General features: G+C 37.5%; 1 protein-coding gene across 1 annotated transcript in view; it reads right to left on the reverse strand.

Annotated features, from left to right (window-relative positions):
• Window positions 1-15325, reverse strand: part of rps6ka5 (ribosomal protein S6 kinase A5) — a 51977-nt gene that overhangs the window by 26075 nt on the left and 10577 nt on the right. Inside the window, exons 4-8 of the mRNA XM_087290848.1 lie at window positions 13876-13991; window positions 13189-13290; window positions 3131-3214; window positions 2771-2874; window positions 100-250 (exon numbers count right to left, since the gene is read on the reverse strand). Coding sequence (XP_087146974.1) covers window positions 100-250; window positions 2771-2874; window positions 3131-3214; window positions 13189-13290; window positions 13876-13991 — 557 coding nt within the window. The remainder of the gene's footprint in view (window positions 1-99; window positions 251-2770; window positions 2875-3130; window positions 3215-13188; window positions 13291-13875; window positions 13992-15325) is intronic.

A 15325-nucleotide genomic window follows, 5' to 3' on the forward strand; every position in this document is an offset into this window, starting at 1 on the left:
TCAAATACTGAATGAATCTGACTTATCTATAACAGACAAACAAAATTACAGGAGAATTCATTTTAAGAGGGAATTAGTTTGTTTTTTATATTGTCTTACCTGATAGAATGGATGTTTTTTTACATTCTGGGCTCCTGAAGGGCCAGAGCCCAGTCTCTTCTTTGGGTCTTTAATAAGCAGTCGCTGGATGATGTCTTTGGCCAGAGGCCCCATGTCTTTGGGGAATGGAGGATCTTTTTTCATAATTCTCCTATTAGGAAAAGAGAGAGATAAAGATTAATAAAAATATGATCCTTGCTTCCCATTTGACTTAAAAATAAATAAATAAATAAACAAACAAACAAACAAACAAACAAACAAACAAACAAACAAACAAACAGACAAACAAACAAACAAACAAACAAACAAACAAATAAATAAATAAATAAATAAATAAATAAATAAATAAATAAATAAATAGTGCAGTTTTAAGCAGTAGTTTTAAAGGGCCATTTAATTCTAGAAAACATTCCATTCTGCAAACAAAGTTTCAGTTTTACTTTAAATAAACTGTTTAGGCTGGGCATTTATCATAAAATCTCAAAAGAAACTCTCAATATCATTGATATTATCTCGTCGCGGGACTCCACACTTGTAAACAATTGCTCCATTGGGCTCGCGTGGCTCTCAGTCCCACCCAGACTCATCAGCGCTACCAAGCCGACCAATCACAAGGCTTGCGCTACGCATTATAGCCACGTGTAGTTACATTTTTTGAGAGGTGCACGTCAGCGACGCCGACGGCCACGACGTAGGGCTATGCGTCAGTGCCGTAGCATGCGCGTGCGCTTGACGCAGAAGTATAAATCAGCCTTTAGTCTGAGCACTTTCTGTGAAACCAGGCCATAATGTTTCTAAAAAAATATTTTGAACTATTGGTAGCATATTTTACATTTTTGCGACATTAAATGACAGAATAAAGTACAAATGTTTACTTAAACACCAGCGCAGTACAGTTGTGTTTTTCTTCTCTCCACAATTCTACTTTGACCCATTGCAGCATAGTTAGATGTGACTTAATTTCATGGAAATTTGGTACTTTTATTAGTCGTCAAAATGTCATGGCTAAATCAGAATTAACACAAACAAAAAATAAAAAATAAAAGACAGAAAGAAAATAACAAACAAATAAAAAACAGCTGATCTTGTGGTGTAACCTTTTGATTAAGACAAATAGATTTGAGATTGCATTTTATTAACAAATTAAATAAGTGTATTATTACTTAATTAAGTAAGTATATTTGGCTTTATTCAAGTATATTTCATTTTGTTTAATAAACAACTTCAATAAGGAATCATTAATGAAACCAGAGTTTCTAGAAGAACCAAAATCAAAACCAGGACTGTAAATTTCCTCATTATTCCCATCTGTATAAAGTGCACAGCTTTAAGTATGTCTGTCTACAGTATGTGTGTGTGTGTGTGTGTGTGTGTGTGTGTGTGTGTGTGTGTGTGTGTGTGTGTGTGTGTGTATGTGTGTATGTGTGTGTGTGTGTGTGTGTGTGTGTGTGTGTGTTTGTACTAATTTTGATGGCTTATAGAGGACACAAATTTTTCATAAGGTTCCTTTTCCAGCATCAATGCTGTATTGTAATTAAAATGAAATCAGCTAGCAATAATTTAGTTCTTCAAGCTTTAAATGAGATGAAAGAACTTAAACACATACACTACATGACAAAAGCCTTGTCACCTATCCAAGTTTTAGGAAAAACAAATAATAACTTGACTTCTAGTTGATTGTGTGGTGGTGTCAGAAGTGGCTTATTTGAAAGGCAAAGGCCTCTAGATTACGCTTATTTTACCACAATAAAATATGATCATGCCTTGATTTTTAATTATTTAATTAGGACAGTAAGGTCTGACTTCGCTAAGACAAAAGTCTAGTCACTTAACAGAAATAATGTACAGTATAGAATATAATCATATATAGTCATGGTGCAGTGGAAAAAGAATTAATTGTGTATAACTCCCGTGAGCTTGAAGGACTGCATACATACTGTACATTTCTGCAATGACTCAAAAAAATAATAATAAAGTCATCTAGAATGACAAAGAAAGCTTTCTTACAGGACTCCCAGAGTTCATCAAGATTCTTTATCTAGCCTCCTTTATCTTACCCCAGACATGCTCAATAATGTTCATGTCTGGTGACTGGGCTGGCCAATCCTGGAGCATCTTGACTTTCTTTGCTTTCAGGAACTTTGATTTGCCCTCTCCTGTGGTTTGTAATGTGATGGGTAGCACAAATGTCTTAATATCTCTGGCTGTTGATGTTGCCATCCACTCTGCAGATCTCTTGCATGCCCCCATACTTTATTTAACCCCAAACCATGCTTTTTCCTTCACCAAACTTGACTGATTTCTGTTAGAATCTTGGGTTCATGCGGGTTCCAGTACGTCTTCTGCAGTATTTTTGATGATTAGGATGCAGCTCAACAAATGATTTATCAGAAAAAATCTACCTTTTGCCACTTTTCCAAATTATCAACTTGAAGTCAAGTTTTTATTTGTTGCTCTTACAACTGTGATGGACGACAAGATTTTTGTCATATACTCCATTAAAAACGCTTAAAAATATACTGAACAGCATCGTTTTACATTCAAAATTTGCCACAGGTTTTCTGTGAGGGTTGGGTCACATAATAAGCATTTATTTACAGTATAAAATACATTACGGCAATTGAGATTCCTCATAAACCAGAAAAGCCATCATTTGTGTGTTTTTTCTTACTCTGCAATATCAGAATGTGAGTTCTCATCGCCATCAACAGTGAATGGAGAGCCTCCGGTCAGCAGCTCATACATCAGAACTCCCATGCTCCACCAGTCCACCGCCTGCAGAAGCACAACACCACACCACCTCATTTACTGTACATATATATATAACATCTCGTTCATTCCTGTCACACCAAAGCTGAATTTTCAACATCATTCCTCCACTCTTCAGTGTCACACGATCCTTCAGAAACCTTTTAATTGACACTCATCATTTGTAATATATAAACGTTTGACTGATTAACCTAAGAAAATAACATATGTAATTAAGTAACCCTTGAGTGTGGTGAATGAATGGCTGAGTGGTTCACTTTACCTTGTCATGTCCTCCTTCTCCTCCTGCTACGATCTCAGGGGCCATGTACTCAATAGTGCCGCAGATGGAATAAGCCCTCTCTACCTTTAAGACCAAAAGTACTTATTTTACTGGGTGTTAAAAAATAATGTTAAAAAAAATCAAACATGCATCATCATTTTCTGAAGTTTCTTCTACAGTTCGTTCATTTATTCATTTTCCTCGGTTTAGTCCCTTTTTTTATCAGGAGTCACCACAGCGGAATGAACCGCCAACTATTCTGGCACATGTTTTATGCAGCAGATGCCCTTCAAGGAGCAATCCAGTACTGGGAAATACCCAACAATCTCACATTCTCACACACTCAAACACTATGGCCAATTCAGTTCATCTAATTCACCTGTACCGCATGGTTTTGGACTGTGGGTGAAACTGGAGCACCCAGAGGAAACCCAAGCAAACACGGGGAGGACATGCAAACTTCACACAGAAATGCCAACTAGCCCAGCTGAAACTCGAACCAGCAACCTTCTTGCTATGAGGCGACAGTGCTAACTACTGAGCCACCGTGCCGCCATTCTTTTAAAAGCACACACAGCCATTTAAAAAAATGTCCGCTTGGAAAATTGCAGCTCCTCTGGCTTTAGTAGATTTATTATGGATGGGTTTGAGTAAATGTTAATATTTGCTTTTTATTATGAAGGTTTTTAATAATACTTTGTCTAAATTACAAAGTTAAAAATGGTCAGAATATATAGTTATTCCACCATACATTGATTTCTTAACTCTTTTGAAGTTAAAACCATGTGACTTTGTGTGGTCTACAAATGAATATAAAGTATATAGTCCCAGTTCTTGATTTTGATTGGTTGAGCCATGTTCAAAGCTGTTGTAAAATACTTAACAAACATACCCCTGTGACTGTTGTTTGGCCACCTTTCCATGTGTACTGAGCCAAAAGCCCTGTTTAATTCAATTTTAGTTCAACTTTTATACTAAGGCTAACCATTGCAAAAATTACTCTTGGGCAGCACGGTGGCTTAGTGGTTAGCACTGTTGCCTCACAGCAAGAAGGTCGCTGGGTCAAGTCCCGGCTGTGTCAGTTGGCATTTCTGTGTGGAGTTTGCATGTTCTCCCTGTGATGCCGTAGGTTTCCTCCGGGTGCTCCGGTTTCCCCCACAGCTCAAAGACATGCGTTATAGGAGAATTGAATAAGCTAAATTGTCTGTAGTGTATGAGTATGTGTAAATGAGTGTGTATGGGTGTTTCCCAGTACTGGGTTGCAGCTGGAAGGGCATCAGTTGCATAAAACATATGCTGGAATAGATGGTGGTTTATTCCACTGTGGCGACCTCTAAAATTGAGACTAAGCCGAGGGAAAATGAATGAATGAAAAAATACTTTCCACTATGAGTACTGCGAAAAAAACATTTAGTTCAACTATACTTTTAAACTAAATTGAAAACTAAACTCTCTACTATATTCCGCTTTGACAATTTGGTCAAAAGCCATGTTTGGTAAAACTTTTAAACTAAAGGCAGTTTTTAGCGTCAATCAATCTTTGAAATCATTCTGAAATGTTTATTTAGTGTCCAGCAGCATATCTTATATTTTTGTGGAAGCCAGATTCTTCAAAAAGCTCACAGAAGAGCTATTATCTGAAACTGAAGTGTTTATCTTAACTTGTTGCTTTTAGGACAATTGGCTTTCTCGCTTTAACTAATCACTTTTTACAGTGCAGTCTCTGCACTTGCTGTATCACAAACACCAATAATCTAACAATTTATGCAAAATTAATCAGTTTCTGGCCATCGGATATTAGGTATGAATATATGCAATTACAAAATATTTTTTGTGCTCAATCAAACTACTTATTTAAAATAAGCTAAAACAACACAATTCCTAAGATTTCCTTGGGACAACCGTATTTTTTTATGTTAAATTAACTGAATTTGTTTTTGGGACGACATGAATGAATTGTGTGGAACCCTGTATTTTTTACAGTGTGTATGTATATATATATATTGGATCAGGATTTTTGAAAGCATTACATTGCTTTGTAAACATTTATTATTACCATTTGATGAGTCTCCCGATACAGTTTGATAGAGTCACACTTAACCAGCAGATGTTATAAATCTCTTTACATTCAGTGGTTAAACACTGTTTACTTTTTATTACACTTCAATTGCAACATATGATTCATCCAAAAATACCACACGTCCTTAGTAAACACAGTAATAGGAAAAAAAAAAACAACATGTCTAAATTCAAAAAGCAGGTAAAAACACTAGAGCAGAGATGCCCAAATTAGGGTCCACGGGCCAAGGTTTGTCTTTGGACGCAATTGTCGTATGCTAGTTTCAGCTTGGCACAAGAGTCGTTATGACGTTTTGCGCCACGCTGTTTAAATAGCAAATGCATATGTGTGCCCGTAGGCATACTGATCTAACAAAGGAGGCGTGTTGAGGCGCATTGCTGGGGCGTTGCTATTTTGAGGAACTTTAATAAACTGTTCTATAGACCAGAACAAAGCAGATCTAAAGTCCAGCGCAGAGCGCGTTAGTTTTGCGCCTCGCCTAAACTTTGTTTAATACAGACAGGATGTACAACAATACGCTAATATCTTTACATTTAAAAAAAGAATTAAAATATTAAGCATATATATAGGATATAATAAGGATATATATAGAATATAAATATAAAGGATTAAAATATTACAAAACATATTCTTCATCTCGGGAGGCTTTTTCAGTTTATTCATAACAATTTGCTTTTGTATAATGTTATTATTATTAGCAGTATTATTTATTATATGTCAATTTATATTTGTTTTATTAAAAACAAGCTTACGTTTGTCCACCTGTCAGGTTTTAGACCATATGGGGCAAAGCATGTGTATTAGGATATGACTCCACACTTCGTTATCATTGTTCATTTATTCGTTTGCTGGAAATTAGAACTGAATTTCGAAATAGTTTTGAAACAAATCTATGTGCTTAATAAAGGAAATTAATTATTTATAGGCTAATTGATGTATGTGCGTACAAGAAGTTTCCCTATCCACCAGAGTAAAAGCGAAAGTAAACAATGAGTAGGCTCATCTCTCATTCTCGTGCTGCAGATGCTCTGTTTAACTGTTTTCTTGCTAGTGAAACACTCATTTTTTTCACTAACAAAGTTCGTCATGTAAATAGAAAATGCAATATGGCGCGACGCAACTGACTCTTAAAGGGAATGGGAGATGAGACTCTGGTTTATTCTCAAAACACACCTATAACTCATTAAGAAAATAAGATGAACCCTTTTAGAACATTTTAGAAAGCAAATTTTTCCATCCTTATATTAGCAAAAGTGGATTCTGACACGCCCTGCACTTTGCGCATGGATCATCAAAATAGAGCCCTAAATGTTTCAATTTAAATGCTGTATTATAGTACATACTGTCACTTAACGGATTGAGGACAATGCAGAGCTAATCAAGCCAAAGGCAGATTCTGCTTGACTAGTGTATTCATCATTGCGTTATGCGCTTTTGTTAGTCTGTTTTTATTATTTCCATACTACTGAGCCAGGCCCTATCCTGAGCAGCTGCTGTGGTGGTCATGGAGGAGTGGAGAGCATGAGACTGATTCCTGTAAGACCCCAGTGAGCGGCGAGTCTTCGAATTGATCCTCGCCGCTGTCGCCACTAGCTTGCATGGTTTGGGAATTGTGGAGCTGCAAATCGATGGATTTGTGTTTGGACTTCCATCAGTGAAAATTAAACCACACTAATCTGAAATAAACTGAACTTCAACTCTGAAAACTGGACTGACGCAGTTTCAATTAACTAAGACTTCTATGTGAAGCTGCTTTGACGCAATCTACATTGTAAAAGCGCTGTAGAAATAAAGATGAACTGAATTGAACGTCTCTGTCTTATATATGTTTATATTTTTATTGCAGTAAGTTATCATTTAAAATGTTATACTGCTTTAGTTAATACGATTTAAAGTAAAGTTTCCTATTTATTTTTAAATATTTTGAACTAGATTACCCATAGCAACTGTGGAAATATAAATGTATATAATCTAATTTCAAACGAACAATATTCTACATATTACTGAAAAGTTCATTTCTTAGGTTTTTAATTATATAATTTTATGAATAACCTAGCTTGGGGGAATATTTACCCTTTTGTCTTTCTGACTACTCAAAGGGATGCAAATGCTATGGGCAGGTTTTTCGGGTGTTGCTTTTATGCTACAGAAACCCTTGTGTTGATTAACTTGTGTGGTCAGTAGCTGGGCCTGTTTCTAACCCAATTTACCCTCCTGACTCCAAAACTGAATTTGCATGTTTTGTTTAGCTATCTCCCCTCCTCCTAAGAACACAATATAGACAGGACTAGGGACCTCTAGTAGGCTCTGCAGAGACATGGACATCATAAAGACGCTGTATGACTGCAGATTAACCAACACGTCTCAATAAAGGAATTCTGCTTGTTTCGAGTCTCCTGGACTGGGTTCTCTTCTTCTTTCATCATTTATTTTTACAGCACAACTTTAATGTAATATAGTTCGGTAGATTTACCTTTGGCCCACGACTCTCAATGATATTTGATTATTGCCCCTTCATAAGAAAAAGTTTGGTCACCTCTGCACTAGAGTGACTCCATGACAAATGTAGTACATCCAGATTACACTCAAGCCACACATGATTATACTACAGAGTGTACCGAAGTGGTAGGAAATAATTATTTTTAAATAAATACAGTCCAGTGTTTTAAAGAGTCTGCAGCTATGAATGCAGCAATTGTCTTTTCAAAGTAAAAAATAAACTAGAAGAAAATATAAATTATGGAAAGACAACTCTCCAGACTAGAATGATTAATTACTGCATAGATGCTGTTGTGGCGAAGGCTGAACGCACCATCTGTGCTTTCTAAATTGGGCAAAACTGCTTTCCGAATTATGCGGCTTATTTATAAAACGAAGTCCATGAAAACATCTGGAACAATCTCCTTTAATATCCTACAAGCGTTTAACGTTTCTGCCGCATGTTGGAACACTGACACAAGCACATGGCTTTTTTTATTTAAAGTTCCTGTACACATTTATTAATTGCTTTCATTTTTATGCATCTCATAATCAGCAGATTTCTGCCGGGTGAATTGACTTGTTTTATGTGCGCCGGTTTATATGTACGCTATAAAATCGTAATAGTCAGGCGTGTCTTTTTTAACCGCAATTGTAAACCCAGTTCTGGCTGAAAAGGGTTGTTAGCTAGTACAACAAAGGTCAAACTGAGAAAAACAGAACGTTAATATAATCTTGAAGAACAAAGAACGCGATCAACACATGCATGATAAGCGATTACAGCATTGAATAAACAGCTTTGTGCTGTAATTGCGTCCACGGGATGGAGAAAATGTTCACAGTGAACTACTGAAACATCAAACAGAATATCTCAGACATGCCAGGACCTGCATGTGCAGGATATTGGGTGGTCCGCAGGAATAAACAATCATTTGTTCGCTTAAAAAATGCACTTCTCATGGCCCAATGTCAAAACCCCAGACAACAGTGCAACAAGAGCTCTCTCTCTCTCTCTCAATACAGATCTTTCAACATTTGTTCATACACCCATAACACAAATTTAGAAAAGTGGAAGTCTAAAATGAAACACTTTTGATGTTTGAATGCTTTTCAAGCCTAAAGAAGCCATGCAAATGTGATCATATCAGTACAGAGATGATTTCAATTCCATGACAACAATGGCTGTGAAATATTAAACACTTGTTGGCCTGTTTAATTAAATAACTCATTTAAATGTTCCCAGTATTCCTCAAACTGGCATTTCATCCCAACACAATGTTCCCTTTAAATCTTTCTAACCCACTTTTATTGGTTAAACCAACCACTGGAGCAGAAACACCCCATTCAGCAGACCTGTGATATGTTTAATGAGCCATTCTTTACAAAGAACCTCTATGATACAATTTAAATAACTTGAATGTCATTTCTCACTATAGGCTTAATATATTTGTGGGGGACTTTTCCCCAATCTTTGCTTAAAAAAGATATATACTTATATTAAAATATTTCCAAGTGTTTGGGAGAGTGAGGATGTCACATTTACTTAGCAGCTGACAAGAAAGAAATATGTTCATTTAAATATGAATGTGGTTGGAGGGAATGAGCATGTTACATTTGTACTGTAGTAAAGCTACTTATTTAAATATTAGAAAATTATATTTGAATTGAATTACATATAGCCATATAGAAATGTTATTATGCAAGAATGCCTTACATTTATTAAAAAGACAAAAAAAAGACTATTTAACATCTTCAATGTTAAAGGTTTCAGAAATAAACTACTATTTTATTAAATAAACAAATGGTTAATTTGAGTGGTAATTGCCTTTCAATCTTCAAGAAATCATACAGTTCCCACACTCAAGCCTTGACTAAATTAAACATTAAATTTTATTTTTAAATACATTTTCATGAAATGATTAGGCAACTGTGTCAGGTGATATATTGCCTGTAAAATAGGGTATTTGCCGAAGCATGCTAATAGGACTTTTAATTTGCCAGTAACCTGGGTTAAATGCTTCCGGTGAACTATATGACAATGCAAAACCGGTGCGTTTCATGTCTGTCCTTAAAAATCAGCGATCTCCACTGGCTAAGTGATATCCGATATAAAGTGCATCTCAGATTGTACAAAAAGCACTGCATTAAATTACATTTCCCCCCGCCATGTATTTATAATATAAGCATTTATTTTACCCCAGTATATTCAATAGAGCTTCTGCGCTAGCCTGCTGATTCTGACAGGCGCGTGCGAGTAAGCGGCTTTTTGTCTCGTTTTACACTTGAGAAACTAAATTAAGCAACCCGGGCTCATTGTGGAAACGTAGTCTCGCGGACGTTTCTGGAGATCGCAGATTACATCCCGGCGGGTACGTACAGCTGCAGTTTTTGTTTTTGCGAATCTGCGAGAGGCCGCTGTTGTGCGCTTTTTCGCATCTCAGACGCCACTCGCAAGTCGGCAACAGGCCAGTCGGCTGACCTGCCCTCCTCCTTCCCTGAACGCAACTAATTTTACCAATCGACCCGCCCGCCCGCTCGCTTCCCTAAACCCGAGCAATAGTTTACAAAAAGCCGTCCAAAAAAAGAAAAGCCCTGTTTTTTGTTTTTTTCTACCGCTATTTCGGATTTCACCGCGTTCTTACCCTGTTACGAAACTCGTTCACTTAATTTTTGGGATTCTTTTTTTGTCTTACCTGATTGCTGAAACCACTCTTCCCCAGACTCGAAACCGATTGCCGTGGTCGACTCCTCTCTGTATCTCGAGCCTGCCGACGTACACGGTGAGCTGAGTGGACAAACGGGTTGCAGCGGGGAAGCCCTCCACAAGGAGATAATCGGTCGGCCGGCCGGCAAGCGCGATAGGGAACAGCGTCACACCGCCCCGCAGCGTTCGCTTGAAAAAAATAAACACGGCCGTATGTACCTGCCGGGACGTATTGCGCTGTTTCCAGAAACGTCCGCGGGACTACGTTTTCAGAATGAGCTTGGGTTGCAACTAATGCCAAAGTCTATTTAATTAAATGTATTTTACTGACATTACAACATCGATGCTTTAAAAGGAACCATATAAAAAGAAAAAAAAAATCACAATAACAGGTCACCGGAAGTTTATCAGTATGGGAAGAACACTTGTTCGGTATATACCCTATTAGAGGTAAATGCGTGCATGTCTGTTTTTTTGCACAAGAATGCATTCCCTGCCATACTCTTTTTAAATGCAGCATTTATGATGCAGAACGCTGGTTATTTTCTGTAAAGTGCTATAAAGCTTACTCAGCCTTTTATCCCTGGCTGGACAACAACTTATCTGATGGCTCCCACACATGTTTGTTTGCTCAGAGAGAGTGGTTTAGTGACATACATGCTACTGCAGTTACACAAGAGACTGTTTTTAGCATACTACATGACACTCTATCTCTAATGCTTTCCCTGAGCTTGCATTTTTACCAGAATTATAAACAGTTTGATCTAGAATTATGTGAAAAAGGATCCTTATGCAGCTGAATTACAATTAGAAGTTTCTCACAGTTTCACATCAATTAAAAGAGTGCATACAAACTACAGTTGAAACATTTAACTTTCCATTGTTAGCTGAAGTAATTGGCTGGTGGATGCTTGATTCTGATTGGTTGATTAACATTCTAAAGAGTACAGCTATTTTTAGGAGAGCACAGCTAAAGCAGATCTAATGAGGTCTTGACCGTATCTCAGTTTTATTTGACTTCCTCAAATGATTTTGGTTATTTTAAAGGTCATTGAATGCATACATACATACATACATACATACATACATACATACATACATACATACATACATACATTCATACACACATACACACATACATACTGTACATACATACATACATACATACATACATACATACATACATACATACATACATACATACATACATACATACATTCATACACACATACACACATACATACTGTACATACATACATACATACATACATACATACATACATACATACATACATACATACATACATACATGCTATACTATATACACTCACTGGCCACTTTGTTAGGTAAACTGCTCCTTAAAGCAAATTTCTAATTAGCCAATTATATGGCACTAGCTCAATGCTTTTAGGCATGTAGACATGGTCAAGATGATCTGTAGTTCAAACAGCATCAGAATGGGGAAGAAAGGTGATTTAAGTGGCTTTGAATGTGGCATAGTTGTTGGTGCCAGATGCTGTGCTCTGAGTATTTCACAACCATCTCTAGGGTTTACAGAGAATGGTCTGAAAAAGAGAAAATATCCAGTGGGCGGCAGTTCTGTGGTCACAAATGCTTTGTTGATGACAGAGGTCAGAGGAGAATGGCCAGACTGATTTGAGCAGATAGAAAGGCAACAGTATAAGCCAGGTATGCAGAAGACCATCTCTGAGTGCACAACACGTCGAACCTTGAGGTGGATGGGCTACAGCAGCAGAAGACCACACCGGGTCCTGTCAGCTAAAGCCTCATTGACAATACAAGCGACCCGCAGCGGCAAAGCGACAAGCAACTGTTCATTTCAACGAAGAGTAAGCGACTTCCGGCGACCTCCATCTATACAAGCGACAACGACCGTTGACGACCAGGTGAGCATGTCGAGCGACACGACAAAGTTGAGAATCCTTTAACTTTATGCAAATGAAGAACCACTTTCTTGAGCGACAGCCAACAGGAACACCAGTAGAGCTCATGTGATCCTCTGTCAGCTCACTCAGTGGCTGGTTGTATTCATGCTGTATATACCTACACAGACCTGCGTTTGAAACAGGTCGCCACCCAGATCGACAGGCAGCTACAAAGTCTCTGCTAGTCTGAATGAGGCATAAGAATGGGAGACTGAGGCTACAATTTACAGACTCAGCAACACTGGACAATAGAAAATTAGAAAAACGTTGCACGAATCATTTCAGTCTGGTTTCTTGAACATGACAATGAGTTCACCGTATTTAAATGCCCTCCACAATCACCAGATCTCAATTCAATGTAGCACCTATGGGATATGGTGGAATGGGAGATTCACATCATGGATGTGCAGCAGACAAATCTGCAGCAACTTCATGATGCTATCATGGCAATAAGGACCAAAATCTCTGAGGAATATTTCCATTACCTTGTTGAATCTATGCGAAGGATTAAGGCAGCTGTGAAGGCAATAGTGCATTCAACCCGATATTAGTAAAGTGTACCTAATAAAGTGGCCTCTGAGTGTGTTTAACTTTGGATTTTTTATGTGCCTTATTTAAACACTCTGGTTAAATTTACATTTCTAATTCGACTCTGAACTCTAATAAATCTTTTTCAGACTGATCCTAGGTTAGCTTAAATAAGGCCGATAACAGTGGCCTAAAATACTTCTCAGCTTATCAGTATAAGACAGGATTTTAACTAACTATGTGCTTTATATTTTAAGTTTTGAAACATGTATAAAGCTGTCAGTAACTAAAAATTGCAAAAGATTTCTGCAAGCAAACTTACCTCATGAAATTCCTTACTTAGACCAAAATCCGTCAACACAATGTGACCATTTGAATCAAGAAGTATATTCTCAAGTTTCAGATCTCTGTAGACGATTCCCAGCTGAAAAAAAAGGAATAAAAAAAAACAGAAATGAATAAGCTTTTATGTTTAGCCCAAATACTTCAAATGGTTCACCACATTCCTTTTCCTCTTTTGTCCTTGCCAAAAGCATTTACTCAACTCCCTGGTTTACAACCCTCCACTTTGTCTGAGATCATAAAATGCAGTCATTCACCTGGAAAATGTAGCACTACTTTAATAAATAATAAATTACAACATAATAGGCGATGACAAAAAGTGAGTCCGAACCAAAACAATGTTAATCTCACTGTCAAGGTCCCAAACACTGCGGTGCCCTCAGGCCAACTCTGAATAATGGCTGCAGCACACAGAACAAGCGTGCATTAAAAACACTTCTCTTCCTCTTTTTGTAAACACAGCCTTCGAGAAATTTGGAGCTCTGCAGATGCGTGTGGCCTGGCCGGTTTTTGAGGAGTGAGGAATGGATCTGAGATTGCAGGAGTAAAGAGAAGTAGCTCCCGAGCAAAGGAAGGAACTACTTTCGCTATTCTCTCCCAATGAGGTGCCATTCAGGCCAGGAATGAAGAGTGAAAATAAGGGTGTAATTTTTGCTGCAATTTTTACCTTATGCAAGTGCTCCAGCGCTAGTACAATCTCCCCGCTGTACAAGGTAACCTCTTGCTCTTTAAAGCGAACCCTTTGGACCAAGTGTGTGAAGAGCTCACCTCCGTTCACATAGTCTGCGATTTAAGGTGTAGAGAAGAAAAGTGCAACTGATGAAGTGATGTTATATATTTTAGACGCACATGGTATAGTGCAGATACTACCAAATCTTGTTTTCATGCTGACTCTGACACCATCGGCTCCAAGCGTTACCACAAAAACCAAGAGTTCCTGCAGTGGTGTACGTACTTCCGCATTTCATTATTAAAGCACATATGCTGCTGTGATACAAAGGCTCCCTATGCTTTATTCACTGCTCTTTCTTAACACACATGGGACAGATTGTTTAGAATTCCCCTGCAGAACATTTAGTTAAGGCCTGTTTATTTCAGGAATTGTAACTGTAACTTTAATGATAACCACAGTGGTGTGAAAAAGTCTTTGCCCACTTACTGATTTTATTTATTTGTTTGTTTTTCACATTTGTCACACTTTAACGTTTCAGATCATCAAACTAATCTAAATGTTAGTCAAAGACAACACATCATGCAGCTTTTAAATGAAGGTTTTGATTATAAAGGGCATCTATTTTACCCTTTTTACAAGATGTAAGATACACATTTGGTGTCTCCAGAATGTGTCTGGAAAGTTTCAGCTTAAAATACCCATAAGATTATTTATTAAAGCCTCCAGAATCTGCCTATTTTGCTGTGTGAGTAAAGGGTGGTTGTTTTTGTAGCCTGTGGCTTTAAATGCAAATGAGCTGCTTTTCCCTGCCCACCGTTCCCACGTGTCTGTCTGCTTGTCATGCGTTACGTCAGATATGCAGCAGTCAGTGATTGAAATAGACACGGATAAAGCTGCTGAAATACAGCTCATTAATCAAAAATATTGAGTAAGTTTATTTGATGTATTTGTGGTGGAATTTATTCAAGCCTTTCTGATATGTGAGTCACACACAAATGCCGTCTTCAGTACACACACACACTTACATATTAGCGTTTACTGACAGCATGCAGCCATGGTGATTATAGCAGATAAGTAGTAGATAACGATTTTACTCGATCGTCTTTATTACAAACATGCTGTTTTACAAATGTTTTAAACTTATAAAACTTAGAAAAATAACAGAGAGTTGGAACAAATATCTTAATCCCAGTTCCTTTGCAAAAAATGTTCTGTTGACATGTTTATAGATGGCATTGTAGAAATATGGTGCCTGTCAGTCAATTCAGTGGGCGGGAAAAAAACGCATTCCAACATCAGGTTGATGTGGGCCACAAAATCCCTGGGATTTGGGTCATTCTGTATTCAAATGTTAGGAAATTTTTAAAAAGAGACTTGTTGGGTTTATGACTGTGGACACACTATACCTACACTCTCAGAAATAATGGTACAGTGTTGTACCAAA

This window comes from Danio rerio, chromosome 17 (genome assembly GCF_052040795.2).
Source record: "Danio rerio strain M-AB ecotype USA chromosome 17, GRCz13ab, whole genome shotgun sequence".
In the NCBI taxonomy this organism is placed as follows: domain Eukaryota; kingdom Metazoa; phylum Chordata; class Actinopteri; order Cypriniformes; family Danionidae; genus Danio; species Danio rerio.